General features: G+C 47.8%; 1 protein-coding gene across 1 annotated transcript in view; it reads left to right on the forward strand.

Annotated features, from left to right (window-relative positions):
- The window catches only part of LOC144609304 (uncharacterized), a 98,999-nt gene extending 84,668 nt beyond the window's left edge, over positions 1–14,331 (forward strand). Inside the window, exons 3-8 of the mRNA XM_078427735.1 lie at positions 415–474; positions 2,869–2,922; positions 4,284–4,335; positions 8,245–8,296; positions 9,918–9,970; positions 12,808–14,331. Of these exons, the coding sequence (XP_078283861.1) occupies positions 415–474; positions 2,869–2,922; positions 4,284–4,335; positions 8,245–8,296; positions 9,918–9,944 (245 nt within the window). The 3' untranslated portion in view covers positions 9,945–9,970; positions 12,808–14,331. The remainder of the gene's footprint in view (positions 1–414; positions 475–2,868; positions 2,923–4,283; positions 4,336–8,244; positions 8,297–9,917; positions 9,971–12,807) is intronic.
- The last annotated feature ends 8,771 nt before the right edge of the window (positions 14,332–23,102 follow it).

Below are 23,102 nucleotides of genomic sequence, written 5' to 3' on the forward strand. Positions count from 1 at the left end.
AATGGAACAATTGATTTCTTATTTACAGCAGCGTGCAACAGCCTGGTCAACACAGCAGAGAACCGGGGGGCCACAGTTTAAGAATAAGGGGTCGGCCATTTAGAACTGAGATGAGGAAAAACTTTCCACCCAGAGAGTTGTGAATTTGTGGAATTCTCTGCCACAGAAGGCAGTGGAGGCCAATTCACTGGATATTTTCAAGAGAGAGATTTAGGGCTTAGGGAAATAAGGGTTTTAGGGAGAAAGCAGGAACGGGTGATCGCTGGTCAGTGTGGGATTGATGGGTCGAAGGGCCTGTTTCTGCCCTGTATCTGTGGGGCAGCGCTACGCGGGGGGAAGAGGGTTACTGTTCCGTGTTGCTGGTTTAACGTCTTGCTGCAGCCAGACTCTACACTCCACACCGTTCCCTTGCAGGACGTCGGTGCGCTCCGCGGATGGAGGCTGAGATGCGAGGGGGGGCGGATAACATCGCAGGTAACGTCGCATGCGTCGCCTCGCTGCCATGCGCCGCTGCAGCCACTCACACGGAGCTTGCCCCTGTCCGTGGCAACGTGTTCGCCAGTTGTGGCTCAGACTAACGATCACGGCCAGACCAGGAAGCTGCAGACGTCTGCACCGTGGCCTCTGCAGTGCCGAAGGTCATTGGCACAAGATCCACATCCCTCCATTCCCTGCACATTTAGACGTGCCTGTCTAAAAGCCTCTTTAACACCACTATCGTATCTGCCTCCACCACCCCTGGCAGCGCGTTCCAGCAACCCACTACAACTCTATAAAGAAAAACGTGCACCCTGTCACATTAAAATGATGTCCTCTGGTCTTTGACATCTCTACCCTGGGATAAAAAGGTTCTGTCTCTCTACCCTATCTATGCCGCTGGTAATTTTAGTTTTGGAGATACAGTGCGGAAGCAGTCCCTTCGGCCCATCGAGTCTGCACCGAGCAGCGATCCCCACACATTAGTTCTATCCTACACACACACAATGGACTTTTTATATAGAAGGAAACCATCGAGGGAGAGATGGAAGGACGTGTTGAACCAGGTGTGGTGGCATTTGGTACATGTTTAGTTTAGAGATACAGCGCAGAAACAGGCCCTTTCGGCCTACCGCGTCTGCGCCGACCAGCGATCCCCGCACACTAACACTATCCTACACGCACTTGGGACAATTTACACTTATACCAAAGCAAATTAACCCACAAACCTGTACGTCTTTGGAGTGTGGGAGGAAACCGAAGATCTCGGAGATAAACCCACGCATTTGGTACATGTTTAGTTTAGTTTTTTAGTTTAGAGATACAGAACAGGCCCTTTCGGCCCACCGGGTCCGCGCCGACCAGCGATCCCCGCACATTAACACTATCCTATACCCACTAGGGACAATTTTTTAACATTCACCCAGCCAATTAACCAACAAACCTGCACGTCTTTGGAGTGTGGGAGGAAACCGAAGATCTCGGAGATAAACCCACGCATGTCACGGGGAAAACGTGCAAACTCCGTACAGACGGCGTCCGTAGTCGGGATGGAACCCGGGTCTCCGGCGCTGCATTCGCTGTAGGGCAGCAACACTACCGCTGCGCCACCTTTATAAGAATGCTGCCTGGGTTGGAGGGTAATAGCTACAGGGAGAGGTTGGACTGACTTGGGATTGTTTTCTCTGAAACGCCAGAGGTTGCGAGGAGAAGACGATAAAATTGTAGAGTCATAGACAGGGTAGACAGCCGGAACCTTTTTTCCCAGGTTGGAGAATTCAAATACTAGCGGGCGTAACTTTAAGGTGAGAGGAGCAGATTTTAAAGGAGGGAGAGTCAAGTGTGAGAGAGCAAGTATTCACGCTGTGTCTCTGTAAAGATTAGCTATATCCTACGCACACCAGGGACAATTTACATTTATACCAAGCCAATTAACCTACAAACCAGTACGTCTTTGTAGTGTGGGAGGAAACCCGTGTGGTCACGGGGAGAACGTACAAACTCCGCACAGACAAGTACCTGTAGTCGGGATCGAACCCGGGTCTCTGGCGCTGTGAGGCAGCAACTCTACCGTTGTGCCACAAGAGTGTAGCGGTTTCTTCCAACGTCCCAACGACGTGCCCGTGCGGGTTTGTGGGTTAATCAACCTACTGTAAATTGTGAAATGATTTCACAGCACACTGAAATAAATTCATCAAAAAATGTATTCGATTATTAAAGATAATATTTACAATACAATAAACCAAAACGGAACCCACCACCATAATGCGAGACAAACAAATATACTAAATGGACTTATTCACAAAATGCTGGAGTAACTCAGCAGGTCAGGCAGCATCTCGGGAGAGAAGGAATGGGTGACGTTTCGGAGACCCTTCTTCAGACCCGAAACGTCACCCATTCCTTCTCTCCCGAGATGCTGCCTGACCTGCTGAGTTACTCCAGCATTTTGTGAATAAATCGATTTGTACCAGCATCTGCAGTTATTTTCTTATACTAAATGGACTACTGTACAACTATCTTACAATCCTTGTCCAGGATGCATTCCACCTCCAGCGGTCCCGGATGTCCCCCAGGGTGCCCGTGGACAGTGCGTAGTCCCTCTCTAACATCACCCGGGCGCGGACATAACCCCGGAAAAGGGGCAGGCAGCCGGCTCGGGCAGAGCCCGTGAATTGCTCCCTAGTGCGTCGGGGATGGACGAGGAAATGGGAATGAGATAGAACTAGTGTGAGCGGGTGGTCAGCGTAGACTCGGTGGGCCGAATGGCCTGTTTCCGTGCCGTATCTGTGTAAAGGTGGGGCGGGACTACGTGGGGAGGTTACTGTTCCGTGTTGCTGGTTTAACGTCTTGCTGCAGCCAGACTCTACACTCCACACCGTTCCCTTGCAGGACGTCGGTGCGCTCCGCGGATGGAGGCTGAGATGCGAGGGGGCCGCGCCACAGGTAACGTCACATGCGTCGCCTCGCTGCCCTGCGCCGCTGCAGCCACTCACACGGAGCTTGCCCCTGTCCGTGGCAACGTGTTCGCCAGTTGTGGCTCAGACTAACGCACACGGCCAGACCAGGAAGCTGCAGACGTCTGCACCGTGGCCTCTGCAGTGCCGAAGGTCATTGGCACAAGATCCACATCCCTCCATTCCCTGCACATCCACCTGCCTGTCTAAACGCCTCTTTAACACCACTATCGTATCTGGATGATCAGAATGGTTTCGTTTATTATTGCCACATGTAACGAAGTACTGTGAAGACCTTTTCTGTAGCGTGGTATCCAGTCAGCGGAAAGATTGTACATGACTACACTGGAATTTAGAAGGATGAGAGGGGATCTTATCGAAACGTATAAGATTATTAAGGGGTTGGACACGTTAGAGGCAGGAAACATGTTCCCAATGTTGGGGGAGTCCAGAACAAGGGGCCACAGTTTAAGAATAAGGGGTAGGCGATTTAGAACGGAGATGAGGAAAAACTTTTTAAGTCAGAGAGTTGTAAATCTGTGGAATTCTCTGCCTCAGAAGGCAGTGGAGGCCAATTCTCTGAATGCATTCAAGTGAGAGCTGGATAGAGCTTTTAAGGAAAGCGGAGTCAGGGGGTATGGGGAGAAGGCAGGAACGGGGTTCATTGAGAATGATCAGCAATGATCACATTGAATGGTGGTGCTGGCTCGAAGGGCCGAATGGCCTACTCCTGCACCTATTGTCTATTGATTACAATCAGGCCACTCACACTGTACAGAAACAGATTAAAGAGAATAACGTTTAGTGCAGGATGAAGTCCGATCAAAGATAGACAGAGGGTCTCCAATGAGTTAGAAGGTGGGGCCGGACCACTCTAGTTGGTGATGGGACGGTTCAGTTGTCTGATGACAGCTGCGTTTGAATTTAGTTCATTGTCACGTTATCTGCGGTACAGTGAAAAGCTTTTGTTGCGTGCTAACCAGTCAGCGGAAAGCCAACACATGATTACAATCGAGCCATCATAGTGTACAGATACATGATAAGGGAATAACATATGTTTAGTTCAGTTTAGTTTATTGTCACGTGTACTGAGGTACAGTGAAAAGCTATTGTTGCGCGCTAACCTGTCAGCGGAAAGCCAACACATGATTACAGTCGGGTAAAATGGGATAATGCAGGATTAGTATAAATGTGTGGATGGACGATGGTCGGCCGGGACCTGTTGGGCCGAAGGGCCTCTGTTTTGGAGACGTTTTACTCCCCCCCCCCCCGCCCGGCAGGGGTAGATGGGACAGGGTGGGAGAGCTTCCTGTGTCCTGGAGATCTGAACTCCACTCCGTTCCTTTGCAGGGAACACGCTCCGCGGATGGAGGCTAAGATGCGAGGAGGGGCTGCGCCACAGGTAACGTCGCATGCGTCGCCTTGCTGCCCTGCGCCGCTGCAGCCACTCACACGGAGCTTGCCCCTGTCCGTGGCAAAGTGTTCGCCAGTTGTGGCTCAGACTAACGCACACGGCCAGACCAGGAAGCTGCAGACGTCTGCACCGTGGCCTCTGCAGTGCCGAAGGACTTTGGCACAAGATCCACATCCCTCCATTCCCTGCACATCCACGTGCCTGTCTAAATGCCTCTTTAACACCACTATCGTATTTGGATGATTAGAATGGTTTCGTTTATTATTGCCACATGTAACGAAGTACTGTGAAAAACTTTTCTGTAGCGTCAGCGGAAAGACTACATGACTACACTGGAATTTAGAAAGATGAGAGGGGATCTTATCGAAACATAAAAGTTTATTAAGGGGTTGGACACGTTAGAGGCAGGAAACATGTTCCCAATGTTGGGGGAGTCCAGAACCAGCGGCCACACAGTTTAAGAATAAGGAGTAGGCCATTTAGAACGGAGATGAGGAAAAACCTTTTCAGAGAGAGCTGTGAATCTGTGGAATGCTCTGCCTCAGAAGGCAGTGGAGGCCAATTCTCTGGATGCATTCAAGAGAGTGCTAGATAGAGCTCTTAAGGATAGCGGAGTCAGGGGGTATGGGGAGAAGGCAGGAACGGGGTGCTGATTGAGAATGATCACATTGCATGGTGGTGCTGGCTTGAAGGGCCGAATGGCCTCCTGCACCTATTGTCCATTGATTACAATCAAGCCGCTCACACTGTACAGAAACAGATTAAAGAGAATAACGTTTAGTGCAGGATAAAGTCCGATTAAAGATAGACAGGGTATCCAGTGAGTTAGAAGGTGGGGCCGGACCACTCTCTAGTTGGTGATGGGACGGTTCAGTTGTCTGATGACAGCTGCGTTTGAATTTAGTTTATTGTCACGTGTACCGAGGTACAGTGAAAAGCTTTTGTTGCGCGCTAACCAGTCAGCGGAAAGACAACACACGATTACAATCGAGCCGTCCACAGTGTACAGATACATGATAAGGGAATATCATATGTTTAGTTTATTGTCACGTGTACCGAGGCACAGTGAAAATCTTTTGTTGCGTGCTAACCAGTCAGCGGAAAGACAATACATGATTAGACAATAGGTGCAGGAGGAGGCCCTTTGGCCCTTCGAGCCAGCACCGCCATTCAATGTGATCATGGCTGATCATTCTCAATCAGTACCCCGTTATGCCTTCTCCCCATGCCCCCTGACTCCGCTATCCTTAAGAGCTCTATCTAGCTCTCTTGAATGCATTCAGAGAATTGGCCTCCACTGCCTTATGAGGCAGAGAATTCCACAGATTCACAACTCTCTGACTGAAAAAGTTTACTCGTCTCAGTTCTAAATGGCCTTATTCCTAAACTGTGACCCCTTGTTCTGGACTCCCCCAACATTGGGAACATGTTTCCTGCCTCTAACGTGTCCAACCCCTTAATAATCTTATACGTTTCGATAAGATCTCCTCTCATCCTTCTAAATTCCAGTGTACAGTCGGGTAAAATGGAATAATGCAGGATTGGTGTAAATGTGTAGATGGACGATGGTCGGCAGGGACTCGTTGGGCCGAAGGGCCTCTGTTTTGGAGACGTTTTACTTCCCCTCCCCCCAGGCTCGGCGGGGGTAGACGGGACAGGGTGGGAGAGCTTCCGGTGTCAATAGACAATAGGTGCAGGAGTAGGCCATTCAGCCCTTCGAGCCAGCACCGCCATTCAATGCGATCATGGCTGATCACTCTCAATCAGTACCCCGTTCCTGCCTTCTCCCCATACCCCCTCACTCTGCTATACTTAAGAGCTCTATCCAGCTCTCTGTTGAAAGCATCCAACAAACTGGCCTCCACTGCCTTCTGAGGCAGAGAATTCCACACCTTCACCACTCTCTGACTGAAAAAGTTCTTCCTCATCTCCGTTCTAAATGGCCTACCCCTTATTCTTAAACTGTGGCCCCTTGTTCTGGACTCCCCCAACATTGGGAACATGTTTCCTGCCTCTAATGTGTCCAATCCCCTAATTATCTTATATGTTTCAATAAGATCCCCCCTCATCCTTCTAAATTCCAGTGTATACAAGCCCAATCGCTCCAGCCTTTCAACATACGACAGTCCCGCCATTCCGGGAATTAACCTAGTGAACCTACGCTGCACGCCCTCCATAGCCAAAATATCCTTCCTCAAATTTGGAGACCAAAACTGCACACAGTACTCCAGATGCGGTCTCACCAGGGCCCGGTACAACTGTAGAAGGACCTCTTTGCTCCTATACTCAACTCCTCTTGTTATGAAGGCCAACATTCCATTGGCTTTCTTCACTGCCTGCTGTACCTGCATGCTTCCTTTCATTGACTGATGCACTAGGACACCCAGATCTCGTTGAACTCCCCCTCCTCCTAACTTGACACCATTCAGATAATAACCTGCCTTTCTATTCTTACTTCCAAAGTGAATAACCTCACACTTATCTACATTAAACTGCATCTGCCATGTATTCGCCCACTCACACAACCTGTCCAAGTCACCCTGCAGCCTTATTGCATCTTCCTCACAATTCACACTACCCCCCAGCTTAGTATCATCTGCAAATTTGCTAATGGTACTTTTAATCCCTTCGTCTAAGTCCCGGAGATCTGAACTCCACTCCGTTCCTTTGCAGGGAACACACTCCGCGGATGGAGGCTGAGATGCGAGAGGGGGCCGCGCCACAGGTAATGTCGCATGCGTCGCCTCGCTGCCCTGCGTCGCTGCAGCCACTCACACGGAGCTTGCCCCTGTCCGTGGCAACGTGTTCGCCAGTTGTGGCTCAGACTAACGCACACGGCCAGACCAGGAAGCTGCAGACGTCTGCACCGTGGCCTCTGCAGTGCCGAAGGTCATTGGCACAAGATCCACATCCCTCCGTTCCCTGCACATCTACGTGCCTGTCTCAACGCCTCTTTAACATCACTATCGTATCTGGATGATCAGAATGGTTTCGTTTATTATTGCCACATGTAACGAAGTACTGTGAAAAACTTATCTGTTGCGTCAGTGGAAAGACTACATGACTACACTGGAATTTAGAAGGATGAGAGGGGATCTTATCGAAACGTATAAGATTATTAATGGGTTGGACACGTTAGAGGCAGGAAACATGTTCCCAATGTTGGGGGAGTCCAAAATCAGGGGCCACAGTTTAAGAATAAGGGATCGGCCATTTAGAACGGAAATGAGGAAAAACGTTTTCAGTCAGTTGTGAATCTGTGGAAAGCTCTGCCTCAGAAGGCAGTGGAGGCCAATTCTCTGGATGCATTCAAGAGAGAGCTAGATAGAGCTCTTAAGGCAGGAACGGGGTACTGATTGAGAATGATCAGCAATGATCACATTGAATGGTGGTGCTGGCTCGAAGGGCCAAATGGCCTCCTCCTGCACCTATTGTCTATTGATTACAATTAAGACGCTCACACTGTACAGAAACAGATTAAAGAGAATAACGTTTAGTGCAGGATAAAGTCCGATTAAAGATAGACAGAGGGTCTCCAGTGAGTTAGAAGGTGGGGCCGGACCACTCTAGTTGGTGATGGGACGGTTCAGTTGTCTGATGACAGCTGCGTTTGAATTTAGTCAATTGTCACGTGTACCGAGGTACAGTGAAAAGCTTTTGTTGCGCGCTGACCAGTCAGCGGGAAGACAACACACGATTACAGTCGGGAAAAATAGGATAATGCATGATTGGTGTAAATATGTGGATGGACGATGGTCGGCAGGGACTCGTTGGGCCGAAGGGCCTCTGTTTTGGAGACGTTTTACTCCCCCCCCCCCGCCCGGCAGGGGTAGATGGGACAGGGTGGGAGAGCTTCCTGTGTCCTGGAGATCTGAACTCCACTCCGTTCTTTTGCAGGGAACACGCTCCACGGATGGAGGCTGAGATGCAAGAGGGGGCCGCACCACAGGTAACGTCACATGCGTCGCCTCGCTGCCCTGCGCCGCTGCAGCCACTCACACGGAGCTTGCCCCTGTCCGTGGCAACGTGTTCGCCAGTTGTGGCTCAGACTAACGCACACGGCCAGACCAGGAAGCTGCAGACGTCTGGACCGTGGCCTCTGCAGTGCCGAAGGTTATTGGCACAAGATCCACATCCCTCCATTCCCTGCACATCCACCTGCCTGTCTAAATGCCTCTTTAACACCACTATCATATCTGGATGATCAGAATGGTTTCGTTTATTATTGCCACATGTAACGAAGTACTGTGAAAACCTTTTCTGTAGCGTGGTATCCAGTCAGCGGAAAGATTGTACATGACTACACTGGAATTTAGAAGGATGAGAGGATCTTATCGAAACGTATAAGATTATTAACGGGTTGGACACGTTAGAGGCAGGAAACATGTTCCCAATGTTGGGGGAGTCCAGAACCAGGGGCCAGAGTTTAAGAATAAGGGGTAGGCCATTTAGAACGGAGATGAGGAAAAACTTTTTCAGTCAGAGAGTTGTAAATCTGTGGAATTCTCTGCCTCAGAAGGCAGTGGAGGCCAATTCTCTGAATGCATTCAAGAGAGAGCTGGATAGAGCTCTTAAGGATAGCGGAGTCAGTGGGTATGGGGAGAAGGCAGGAACGGGGTGCTGATTGAGAATGATCAGCCATGATCACATTGGATGGCGGTGCTGGCTCGAAGGGCCGAATGGCCTCCTCCTGCACCTATTTATTGATTACAATCAAGCCGCTCACACTGTACAGAAACAGATTAAAGAGAATGACGTTTAGTGCAGGATAAAGTCCGATTAAAGATAGACAGAGGGTCTTCAGTGAGTTAGAAGATGGGGCTGGACCACTCTCTAGTTGGTGATGGGACGGTTCAGTTGTCTAATGACAGCTGCGTTTGAATTTAGTTAATTGTCACGTTATCTGAGGTACAGTGAAAAGCTTTTGTTGTGTGCTAATCAGTCAGCGGAAAGACAATACATCATTAGACAATAGACAACAGGTGCAGGAGGAGGCCATTCGGCCCTTCGAGCCAACACCGCCATTCAATGTGATCATGGCTGATCATTCTCAATCAGTACCCCGTTCCTGCCTTCTCCCCATACCCCCCGACTCCGCTATCCTTAAGAGCTCTATCTAGCTCTCTCTTGAATGCATCCAGAGAATTGGCCTTCACTGCCTTCTGATGCAGAGAATTTCACAGATTCACAACTCTGACTGAAAATGTTTTTCCTCATCTCAGTTCTAAATGGCCGACCCCTTATTCTTAAACTGTGGCCCCTTGTTCTGGACCACCCAACATTGGGAACATGTTTCCTGCCTCTAACGTGTCCAACCCCTTAATAATCTTATACGTTTCGATAAGATCCTCTCTCATCCTTCTAAATTCCAGTGTACAGTCGGGTAAAATGGGATAATGCATGATTGGTGTAAATGTGAAGATGGACAATGGTCGGCAGGGACCCGTTGGGCCGAAGGGCCTCTGTTTTGGAGACGTTTTACTTCCCCCCCGCCCGGCAGGGGTAGATGGGACAGAGTGGGAGAGCTTCCTGTGTCCCGGAGATCTGAACTCCACTCCGTTCTTTTGCAGGGAACACGCTCCGCGGATGGAGGCTGAGATGCGAGGGGAGGGCCGCGCCACAGGTAACGTCGCATGCGTCGCCTCGCTGCCCTGCACCGCTGCAGCCACTCACACGGAACTTGCCCCTGTCCGTGGCAACGTGTTCGCCAGTTGTGGCTCAGACTAACGCACACGGCCAGACCAGGAAGCTGCAGACGTCTGCACCGTGGCCTCTGCAGTGCCAAAGGTCTTTGGCACAAGATCCACATCCCTCCATTCCCTGCACATCCACGTGCCTGTCTAAACGCCTCTTTAACGCCACTATCGTACCTGCCTCCACCACCACCCCTGGCAGCGCGTTCCAGGCCCCCACCATGACTCTCTACAAAAGAGTGGCAAACGGCGCTGGAGAAGTTGTAATGGGGAACAAAGAAACGGCCGGAGGAGGAGGTTTTTTGCGCCTGTCTTCGCAGAGGAGGACACCAGCAACGTGGCAGAAGTTCACGAGGGTCGGGGATGAAGTGAGAGCAGTCACTATTACTGAGGAGAAGGTGCTGGGGGAGCAGACTTGTCTGAAGACAGACAGACAAAATGCCGGGGTGACTCAGCGGGTCGGGCAGCACCTCTGGAGAGAAGGATTAGGCGACGTCTTCGCACCCTTTCAAAGACTGAAAGATCAATGTGATGAGTTTTAATCTGCAGTTTGAGAGGGAGACGGTGAAATTGGGATGTGGCGGTATTGCAACCGAGCAAAAGGGACTATAGAGGCGTGAGGTAGGGGAGGGCAGAAGTGAGGGAGGGGGGGGGGGGGGGGCAAGCTTGGAGCTGATCCCTATGGTGTAAAAGAAATGTGCAATTTGAAGAAGTTCTACTCCTTTCTTCTTACAAAGAAATGCCCGCTTTGAAGAAGTTCTCCTTTCTTCTTACAAAGAAATGCCCGCTTTGAAGAAGTTCTCCTCCTTTCTTCTTACAAAGAAATGTTAAAGATGTTTTAAAAAAAGGAAACGTGATATCTGTTTAGCATCCAGGGGGTTTTGTTGTCGTCTGTGGCCTATTAACAGAATAGTCAGACAACCAAAATCATTTAACCTCTTTATTCTACTCACCCAGGCTTGCCTGCAGTCCGTCTGTCTTTTGTGTTTTTTGTTGTTTTTGTATGAATTGTGGTTTTAATATGGTGTAGTGTTTGTATGTTATGTTTTTGGGGGGGGGGGGGGGGGGTGGGAGGGAACGGGAACTGTAAAATTCTCTCTCCAGAACGGAGACGTGACCTTTGTTCTGTGTCGTGTCTCCGTTCCCGTTGCGGCCTACCACCGGCCATTCACCTGGGACCACCTGGGTCTCTGGTTCGCAGAGCCCGCGGTCCGGACTCACCACCTGCGGCGCTGGCTGCCTGCGGATGTTGCGGGCGCGGCTGCAACTCGTCTCCGGAGGCTCCGGCGCGGGCCGCGTGGACGTCGGAAGCCCGCAGACCCCTGGATGGGGGCCGACATCGGGAGCTCCGGCAGCGGCAGCGGCAGCGTGTTCGCCCGCCCCGAATCGCGGGGCTTGGGTCGGCCCGCCACGGACCTTTCACCATCCGGCGCGGCCTGGAATAGGCCGTTGACCTTTCACCGCCCAGCGGGGGCTTCAATATCGGGAGCCCCGACCGCCCCGACGTGGCAACTCCAACAGCCTGACCGCGGGACAAGACGGCAGGGAAGAGAAAAAGACATTTTTGGCCTTCCATCACAGTGAGGAGGGACTGGAGGAGACTCACTGTGATGGATGTTTCTTTTTTGTTTGGTGATAGTTGTGATTGTATGTGTTATTGCATTTTTATTGATTAATCTTATTGGTCTTATTGTTTAACTGCGGGTAATGTTTCATTTTACTACACATTTATGTGTATGTAACAAATAAACGACTATTGACTATTGAGAGCTTAGATACCGGAGCGTTTAGAAACGCTCAGGAAGCTAGTGTAGTCTCTCTCCCTGAAAGCTTATATTTACACACCTTTTATACCCTAAATACATGTGCCAGTATTTTTCCATCACTGCCTTATATGGCAAGTTTACAATGCCCTATAAATCTTTATGTGTCTTTCGGCACCTCCGTGTCCATCGTGACCTCTTCTTTCTTGGGAACAAAGGGCAGTCCATATGGCAAGATGTTCTTCTTAACACTTCAAAGCTTTGAGGCCAGTTGCTGATATCAGAGGATACGATCAGCCATAAACCGTGCTTCCATGCTGACAATCCGAGCTGGAGCTTTTACACTCCTGCAGTAAAACCCACATAGCTGCATTCGTAATGTTAGCCCTTACAGTTTGGCAGTAGACACTAAATGCTGGAGTAACTCCGCGCCCAGCATCAGGCAGCGCGGCAGAGTTGGTGCCTTGCAGCGCTGGTGAACCCAGGTTCACCCCCGACCACGGCTGCTGTCTGTACGGAGTTTGCACGTTCTCCCCGTGGGTTTTCTCCCGAGATCTTCGGTTTCCTCCCACACTCCAAAGACGTGCAGCTATGTAGGCTAATTGGCTTGGTGGCGGTGTAAAATTGTCTCTCGTGTTTTTGTAGGATAGTGTTAGTGTGTGGGCGGGGATCGTTGGTCGGCGCGGACCCGGTGGGCCGAAGGGCCTGTTTCCACGCTGCATCTCTGAACCTAAACTAATGACGGCTCTAGGTAGACACAAAATGCTGGGGTAACTCAGCGGGTCAGGCATCATCTCTGGAGAAGGGCCTCGACCCGAAACGTCGCCCATTCCTTCTTTCTAGAGATGCTGCCTGACCCACTGAGTTACTCCAGCATTTTGTGTCTTCCTTCGATTTTAACCTGCATCTGCAGTTTTTTCTCCTACGCTAATGAGAGCTCTGCTTTTCTCCTACATCCCAAAGACCACAGGTCCTTTACAACTGTGCCTCACCTTGTGTTACAGGCATAAAATGCTGGAGTTACTCAGCGGGTCAGGCAGCATCTCTGGAGAGAAGGAATGGGTGACGTTTCGGGTCGAGACCCTTCCTCAGACTTCGCAGGGCGGCCTGCAAGGATACCGAGAGGACTCACACCGTTGTGTGTCTACAATCATCCCGTACGAGTGTAGCCTTTACGTACCTGGGAGGCGACTGGAACATAGAACATGAGAGGAATAGATTGGGTAGACAGACGCATGGTCTCTTGCCCAGAGTAGGGGAATTGAGTGCCAGAGGACATGGGTTTAAGGTGAAAGGGAAAAGACTTAATAGGAATCCGTGGGGTAACTTTTTCCACACAAAGGGCGAACGAGCTGCCAGAGGAGGTAGTTGAGGCTGGAATTATCCCAACGTTTAAGAAACAGTTAGACAGGTACATGGATAGGACATGTTTGGAGGGAAATGGGCCAAACGCAGGCAGGTGGGACTGGTGAAGATGGGACATGTTGGCCGGTGTTGGGCCGAGGGGCGTTTCCACATCTGTAACAGCACAGGGACAGGCCCTTCGGCCCACAAAGTCCGTGCTGAACACGATGCCAGTTTAAACCCGTCACCGTCCTATCTGCTTCCAGCACCCCCCCCAGAGTCATAGCTTTACAGCGTGGAAACAGGCCCCAGCTACACTAGTCCCACCCAAAGATACTAGAGGAGCAAGATGGACCACTCCGTTGAAATCGCCCGTGCTGATGTGTGGTACGCAAAGGATCGTAACAGCCGCCATTTTAGTAAGCAAAACCCGCCTCTCGCAGTGTAATCTGTTGTGGGGGAACAGTATGTGTGATGATACCATTAAAATGCAGAATATATCATCTATCAACTCACATTTTGTTATTTTTATTTTTAAATGTATGCTTAATTTCTCTGAATTTATTCTTTCTCACTGTTTCTGCCCATTTCCCTCCCATCCTTCCTCCACATGCCCCTCTTTTGTGCAGATTCCCTTGTATTGCTCAAACACACACACACACACATTCATATATATATATACGAATGTGTTTGTGTGTGAGAGGCAAGATAGAGATAAATAGATCTCAAGTAGTATAAGAAAATAACTGCAGATGCTGGTACAAATCGAAGGTATTTATTCACAAAATGCTGGAGTAACTCAGCAGGTCAGGCAGCATCTCGGGAGAGAAGGAATGGGTGACGTTTCGGGTCGAGACCCTTCTTCAGACTCAAATAGATCTCAAAGTTCCTTCTCATGTGGATCGGAAACAACTGATTTAAAGCAACACTATTTCTCTTCATCTTATTTTTCACATGATGTACATAAACCATAAAGGCGATTCGACCTTTATGGTTTATATATATGCATATATATATATATATAATATCGGCTGGTGTGGCGCGGCCACGGGACAACAGCGCCCGGTGCGGCTCGGCCGCTGGACTGAACAGCGCACGGCTCGGCCACGGGACTTTCCATCGTGCGGCTCGGCCGCGTGAACTTTCCATCTCCTTGCGGGGGCTGTGTGGGTCGGTCGCCTCGGTAGGGGTCGAGGTGTCTATGTGGGAGGGGCATGGGGGAAGAGAGAGGGGAAGTTTTTGGCCTCTATCACAGTGAGGGGGTGTTTGGAGTCACTGATGGATGTTTGTGTTGGGGTTGTGTCTTGTGTTTTTGTACTGCTGGCTAAGTAATCTCGTTCTGAACGAATGACAAATAAAACTATTTTGGATACACACACACATATCTATATATATATCTAGTTTCTTGCGATTTCCTCTAATTGTTTAGCAACCTTTTTCTTTCAATCTCTTTTATATACACTAGACCAAGTTGGGTCCAAACATCTCCCTCCCCTCTCCCCCTCCCTTCTCACCCCTCCCCCCACTCCATCCCCCCCCCTCAACTCCTCATCCTCCCCCTCCCTCCATGCCCCTTCCTCCCTCCCTAGGAGATAGATTTAAACTTTAAAATGTGAAATATATAACACCGATTTCAATGAAACTTCTTCCATTAGCACCAAAGGGACGACGGTGAGTAAGATGGGCCTAAAATTGTCGCGCTATCGTGTACCGTTTTGGCTGTAGTTCAGTCACAAACAAACAAACGAGAGTTTTAGTATATAGATATGCACACACACATATTTTTTCATATATATTTTTTTATTTTCATATTTCAGATACAGCGCGGAAACAGGCCTTTTCGGCCCACCAAGTCCGCGCCGCCCAGCGATCCCCGCACATTAACACTATCCTACACACACTAGGGACAATTTTTACATTTACCCAGTCAATTAACCTACAAACCTGTATGTCTTTGGAGTGTGGGAGGAAACCGAAGATCTCGGAGAAAACCCACGCAGGTCACGGGGAGAACGTACAAACTCCGTACAGACGGCGCCCGTAGTCAGGATCGAACCTGAGACTCCGGCGCTGCATTCGCTGTAAAGCAGTAACTCTACCGTTGTGCCACCGTGCCGCTAGTTTCTTTCTTGTGATTTCCTCTAATTATTTGTTTAGCAATCTTTTCATTAGGGCCTACCCATACATATTCGCAATCAGCGCCATCAAACTTATTTCCAGGAATCCTAATATTGTGAATAGAATAACTATGAACACATGTCAAGATCTTTTTTTCATTCTATATTAGTGTAATATAATGTAATGCCAACACTGAATCGAAATTCCGTTACCCACAGTCCAACAATAAGAGCAATAAAAATATGCAATAACGCACACAATCGCAAACCAACACCAAACAAAAAGAAACATCCATCACGGTGACCCTCCTCCAGTCGACACCTCACTGTGATGGAAGGCCAGAATGTCTTTTCTCTTCTCCCGCGGTCAGACTGTTGAAGTTGCCAAGTCAGGGCACTGAGCTTTAGACATGAATAATGTACATTGCTACCATAGTTTAGTTTTGAATTTAACCTATAATTGTGGGGTCGGTGCAATATAGTGCTAACCCTCACTTTTGTGAGAAATTAGTTACATGCATTAACACGATCCTTGCATTACCCCAACAACCTGTAAAAATCTCACATTTAAATTCAACCGATAAGTTGGTCAAATAACATAGGCAAATTGTAGGAGCCATTTACGCTTAATTTAGTTACTGTCATTGTATCGTGGCTATGTTTAATATTTCTAGTTTCTGTCTTTTTTGCATGCTTGTGGGTGTGATTTGATACATAGAAACATAGAAAATAGGTGCAGGAGTAGGCCATTCGGCCCTTCGAGCCTGCACCGCCATGCAATGTGATCATGGCTGATCATTCAGCTCAGTAACCTGTATCTGCCTTCTCTCCATACCCCCTGATCCCTTTAGCCACAAGGGCCACATCTAACTCCCTCTTAAATATAGCCAATGAACTGGCCTCAACTACCTTCTGTGGCAGAGAATTCCACAGACTCACCACTCTGTGTGAAGAAATGTTTTCTCATCTCGGTCCTAAAAGACTTCCCCCTTATCCTTAAGCTGTGACCCCTGGTTCTGGACTTCCCCAACATCGGGAACAATCTTCCCGCATCTAGCCTCTCCAACCCCTTAAGAATTTTATATGTTTCTATAAGATCCCCCCTCAGTCTTCTAAATTCCAGCGAGTACAAGCCTAGTCTATCCAGTCTTTCTTCATATGAAAGTCCTGCCATCCCAGGGATCAATCTGGTGAACCTTCTCTGTACTCCCTCTAAGGCTAGAATGTCTCAGATTAGGAGACCAAAACTGTACACAATACTCCAGGTGCGGTCTCACCAAGGCCCTGTACAACTGCAGCAGAACCTCCCTGCTCCTATACTCAAATCTTCTTGCTATGAATGCTAATGTACGTAATGGGGAGTGTCTACATTGGAGAAGACTTGAGTGTGGTAAAAAACTATTCTCTCCATCCTCCGAGACTAAACTGACCCACAATCTCTTGCTACGCTAGCCATTGGAGGAGGCTAGCGTAGCAACAGAGATTGTGGGTCAGTTTAGTCTTGGAGGATGGAGAGAATACAGTTTTTTACCACACTCACGACTAACTACCACACTCGCGCCAGCCACACTCACAAGGACCACACGGTAACGACTACACGATTTTTACTGTATTGTTCGAAGAAGAAACAGTTGATAAGAACGAAAATTTATGAATTACTCGTTTGATTTGTGCTACTTTAATAAAGACCAATTAATCAAGAAACAGCATTTGGAAGATTTGTTTTTGTTATCTCAGAGTGCGGTGTGTGTATAGGCTAGACCTTCATTCCATCCCCGAGCAGTAATGGCTATCGAAGTTGGACTTTGAGAAGGTATAGAAACTGCCATTACACAAATTCTTGGGTTTTTCTTGTGATTTATGGATTTTTCAAATGTGAATATCTCATAACGACGCATTTGTGGGTAAGCTGTATTTAGAGATACAGCGCAGAAACAGGCCCTTCGGCCCACCGAGTCCGCGCCGCCCAGCGATCCCCGCACATTAACAGTCAATTAACCTACATACCTGTGCGTCTTTGGAGTGTGGGAGGAAACCGAAGACCCCGGAGAAAACCCATGCAGGTCACGGGGAGAACGTACAAACTCCGTACAGACGGCGCTCGTAGTCAGGATCGAACCTGTGTCTCCGGCGCTGTAAGGCGGCAACTCTACCGCTGCGCCACCGTGCCGCACAAACCACCTTCAATTTTACATCATTCAAAAATGAACTTCATAAACAAGGATAACACTTTTTATTTCTGCCATTCGTGGGAAGATTTTTATCATTTTGAGTGCGAGATAAACAGGGTTGCACTGTTTCGCATATCAGCTAACCAATGAAAAGATCAGATCCTGGTTCATACCAGCTCTTCACAATAGACAATAGGTGCAGGAGGAGGCCATTCGGCCCTTTGAGCCAGCACCGCCATTCAATGTGATCATGGCTGATCATTCTCAATCAGTACCCCGTTCCTGCCTTCTCCCCGTATCCCCTGACTCCGCTATCCTTAAGAGCTCTATCCAGCTCTTGAATGCATTCAGAGAATTGGCCTCCACTGCCTTCTGAGGCAGAGAATTCCACAGATTCACAACTCTCCGAATGAAAAAGTTTTTCCTCATCTCAGTTCTAAATGGCCTACCCCTTATTCTTGAACTGTGGCCCCTGGTTCTGGACTCCCCCAACATTGGGAACATGTTTCCTGCCTCTAACGTGTCCAACCCCTTAATAATCTTATGTTTTGATAAGATCTCCTCTCATCCTTCTAAATTCCAGTGTATACAAGCCTAGTCGATCCAGTCTTTCAACATATGACAGTCCCGCCATTCCGGGAATTAACCTGGTGAACCTACGCTGCACGGCCTCACCTCTCCTTCCCCCCCCCCCCCCCCCCCTTGTCTGAAGAAGGGTCCCAACCTGAAACATCACCCATTCTTTTTCTCCACAGATGCTGCCTGACCCGGTGATTTACTCCAACACTATTTGAACTGGATTCATGCTTCTGCACCACGTCAGGCAGCATTGGTCATTTTAGTGGCTGTCAAGGGTTTTTAACGAATCAATTCAGCAATTCAAATTTTCTTGGCTCTTAAGTATTAAGTTAAATGTCTTTTCAATTATATAGTGGATACAGTCGAGTTCCATTGTTTGCAAATGCCTAATTTCTGCTTCCATGACTTTTAAAAATAAAACTAAAAGAGATACAGCTCATGGAATTGAAATTAAAATTAACAGAGAAAGCAAAGAACAATTCATTAAATATGTGTAGGAAAATAACTGCAGATGCTGGTACAAATCGAAGATATTTATTCACAAAATGCTGGAGTAACTCAGCGGGTCAGGGAGCATCTTGGAGAGCAGGAATGGGTGACGTTTCGGGTCAAGACCCTTCTTCAGACTGATTGATTCATTAAATATGATCAATTGGCCAGACACAGTGGATCTCCAGTGCAAATATTCAATAGACAATAGGTGCAGGAGTAGGCCATTCGGCCCTTCGAGCCAGCACCACCATTCAATGTGATCATGGCTGATCATTCTCAATCAGTACCTCATTCCTTCCTTCTCCCCGTAACCCATGACTCCGCTATCTTTAAGAGCTCTCTCTTGAATGCATTCAGAGAATTGGCCTACACTGCCTTCTGAGGCAGAGAATTCCCACAGATTTACAACTCTCTGAGTGAAAAAGTTTTTCCTCATCTCCGTTCTAAATGGCCGACCCCTTATTCTTAAACTGTGGCCCCTGGTTCTGGACTCCCCCAACATTGGGAACATGTTTCCTGCCTCTAATGTGTCCAACCCCTCAATCAGGAACATCCAAATTTTAAAGATCACGAAGCATCAACTCTTTAAGAAATATTTATAAATGTCAGCTATCAACTTATCCAAGAAGTTGAACAAAAACAATCGTTTGCAAACGTTTTATATACGAAGAAATCGTGGAGAGTTGCGAACACTGCCCAAGTCTGGCACACAGAATCTGCCTACTAAAACGCTGCTGAAATTTACCCATGTCCTACTACGAGTGGTCTATCGTGGTACTCAATCATCTTTGGTCCCACCTGCCCGCGCTTGGCCCACATCCCTCCAATACAATACAATATATCTTTATTGTCACTGTACAGGGGTACAACGAGATTGGGAATGCGCCTCCCATACGATGCAATAAATTAATTAGCTAATTAATATTAATTTATACAACCCAGTGAAACAAAATTAGAAACAGTTTTAAAACAGAATAAAGTGCAAGTAGATCTGTGCCGGTTCACTGTGCGATGTGACCATCCGGCTCAGCAGGACCGGTTCATGGCAGCTATGGCCCTGGGGATGAAGCTGTTCCTGAGTCTGGAGGTGCGGGCGTAGAAGGCCTTGTATCGTCTGCCCGATGGTAGAAGTTTGAACAGACTGTTGCAGGGGTGTGAAGAGTCTTTGTGGATGCTGGTGGCTTCTCTGAGGCATCGTGTGTTGTAGATGCCCTCCAAGGCTGGTAGCTGTGTTCCGATGGTCCTCTGAGCTCTATGGACTACCTGCTGAAGAGCTCTCCTCTCTGCCTCCGTGCAGCTGAGGTACCACACAGGGATGCCATGTGTTAGGATGCTCTCTGTGGTGCAGCGGTAGAAGGTCGTCAGCAGCTGTTGGGGCAGACCAGACTTCTTCAGTGTTCTCAGGTAGAACAGTCGTTGCTGTGCCTTCTTGACCAGCGCAGCGGTGTTAGTGGACCATGTTAGGTCCTCCGAAATGTGAGTGCCCAGAAACTTGAAGCTGGACACTCTCCCCATTGATAAAGGTCAAGCCCGTCCTATCCAACTGTCTAATTGTTCGTTAAACGTTGGGATAGTCCCAGCCTCAACTACCTCCTCCAGCAGCTCGTTCCATACACCCACCACCCTCTGTGTGGAAAAAGGTTACCCCTCAGTTTCCTATCAAATCTTTTCCCCACCTCACCCTAATCCTACCCCGACAACAGTACTGTACAGACGATCTCATGCATAACCTATCGGGGATCGTATCGAAACATATAAGATTATTAAGGGGTTGAACATGTTAGAGGCAGGAAACATGTTCCCAATGTTGGGGGAGTCCAGAACCAGGGGCCACAGTTTAACAATAAGGGGTAGGCCATTTAGAATGGAGATGAGGAAAAACTTTTTCAGTCAGAGAGTTGTAAATCTGTGGAATTCTCTGCCTCAGAAGGCAGTGGAGGCCAATTCTCTGAATGCATTCAAGAGAGACCTCTTATAGATAGAGCTCTTAAGGATAGCGGAGTCAGGGGGTATGGGGAGAAGGCAGGAACGAGGTACTGATTGAGAATGATCAGCCATGATCACATTGAATGGCGGTGCGTACAGGCTCGAAGGGTCGAATGGCCTCCTCCTGCACCTATTGTCTATTGTCTATAACCGTGGACTGGTGTTCCGATCGTTTTACACCAATGACTTTTTTATTTTCGAGCCGGCTTTTCGTTATCGAGCAGAATTTTGAACGCAATCTACATTTTTGTTTATTTTGAGTCTACGCGGTTACAAGCAAGATTGTAGTTGCAATTGTGTTTGAGCTTACAACAATAAACAACCCAACACGATGCATTTTCACCAGTGTTGTCCCACCATGGACCTTACATAACGCACACCCCTCGTTTATTTATCCCCCTGCATTTTACAACCTCGCATTGACGACCATTAAATCTGCAGCGCTCTCAGTTTTAAACAGCCAACCAAACTGCAACCAAAACTCTGAGTCAACCCAAGCAACTAAAATCGGCGCCCAATTAAGTTTCCAACTCCAAATTACAAGCCTGGTTTGTGCAATTAAAACTTTGCACCGGATTAAGTCTCCGAATGTGCAGGAAAGAACTGCAGATGCCGGTTTAAATCGAAGGTAGACACAAAATGTTGGAGTAACTCAGCAGGTCAGGCAGTAACTGTTGGAGTAACTCCAGGCAGCATCTCGGGAGAGAAGGAATGGGCGACGTTTCGGGTCGAGACCCTTCTTCAGACTGAAGGTATTTATTCACAAAATGCTGGAGTAACTCAGCAGGTCAGGCAGCATCTCAGGAGAGAAGGAATGGCTGACGTTTCGGGTCGAGACCCTTCTTCAGTCTGAATCTCAGGAGACCCTTCTTCAGTCTGAAGAAGGGTCTCGACCCGAAACGTCACCCATTCCTTCTCTCCTGAGATGCTGCCTGGCCCGCTGAGTTACTCCAGCATTTTGTGAATAAATACCTTCGATTTGTACCAGCATCTGCAGTTATTTTCTTATACTTCTTCAGACTGATGTGTGTTGGCATGTTGAACTGTAGATAGACATAAAAAGCTGGAGTAACTCAGCGATACAGACGTTAGAGAAACAATTGGAGGAACAGCATCTCATATTTCACCTGGGCAGCTTAAAGCCCAGAGGTATGAACATTGATTTCTCTCACTTATAGTAACCCCTGCATTCCCTCTCTCTCCATCCCTCCCCCACCCAAGTCGCACCAGTTTCTCGTTTTCACCCTACAAACAGCTGACAATGGCCTGTTTCCTTTATCATCGTTACTTTTTTAAAATATTTTAAAACTTTTTAAAGCATATGTACAAATAATAATAAACGACAAACTGGTTATAGAATTCTTACATAGCTTCAATTTTTAAATTTTTAAAGAAAAAATAAAGATGAAAAGAGACTGGAAAAAAAAAGACTATAAACTAATAGAGAGAAAGCAAAGAAAAAAGAGAATTACAAATATAAAGATTATGGGGATAGATCCGGGAGTTAATGAGTATAGTTGTACATCCAACCCTAAACTCAAGTTTTAACTTTAGTTTTAAATTTTAGTTTTGTGACAAGCCCATTTACTTTTTTTTAAATTCAATAAATGGAGACCATATTTTAAAAAATAGATCTGGTTTGTCAATTAAGGCAAACCTTATTTTTTCCAAATGCAAGGTCTCGGTCATTTCCGTAATCCACATTTTAATTGTGGGGGTTACTGTTTTTTCCCCAAAATTTAAGTATTAATTTTTTCGCAGTTATTAAACTAGTCAAGAAAGCGTCTCGGACTTAGCGTAAAGTTTGTAATGTGTTCTGATAATCCTAAAATGATTAATTTTGGATCTAAATCCAGTTGGTTATCGATAACTTTGGAAATGATTTTTAAAATATCGATCCAAAAATTTTGCATATTTGTACAAGTCACAAAAGTGTGCGTTAAATTGGCTTCTTGAATCGTCGTTACTTTTTTGCACATCTTTCATTCGTCATTGTTCTTTATCTCTCCACATCACCGTCCACACCTCTTGTTTCTCTTATCCCTAACCAGTCTGAAGATTTTTTTAGATTTTAGATTTAGAGATACAGGCCCTTCGGCCCACCGGGTCCGCGCCGCCCAGCGATCCCCGCACACTAACACTATCCTACACACACTAGGGACAATTTTCACATTTTTACCCAGTCAATTAACTTACATACCTGCACGTCTTTGGAGTGTGGGAGGAAACCGAAGATCTCGGAGAAAACCCACGCAGGTCACGGGGAGAACGTACAAACTCCGTACAGACGGCGCCCGTAGGAGGGTCTCGACCCGAAACGTCACCCATTCCCTCTCTCCTAGATGCTGCCTGACCCGCTGAGTTACTCCAGCGTTTTGTGATACCTTCGATTTGTACCAGCATCTGCAGTTATTTTCCTGCACAATGTTTTAACCAACCTCGCCTTTGCTACTAGAACTCTGCACCGACCCGAGTCGCTAACTCCTAGTTAGTTGCCAGCTTTGTTTGTGCAACCTTCTCGCGGGTCCTTGCAACAAGTGTAAACCTTTGCATTGCAGCTTGAAACGCTTCCCCCCTGGAGGGACAGCTATACCAGGTCCCCAATCACTC

The sequence above is a fragment of the Rhinoraja longicauda genome, chromosome 34 (genome assembly GCF_053455715.1).
Source record: "Rhinoraja longicauda isolate Sanriku21f chromosome 34, sRhiLon1.1, whole genome shotgun sequence".
NCBI classification, from domain to species: Eukaryota; Metazoa; Chordata; class Chondrichthyes; order Rajiformes; family Arhynchobatidae; genus Rhinoraja; species Rhinoraja longicauda.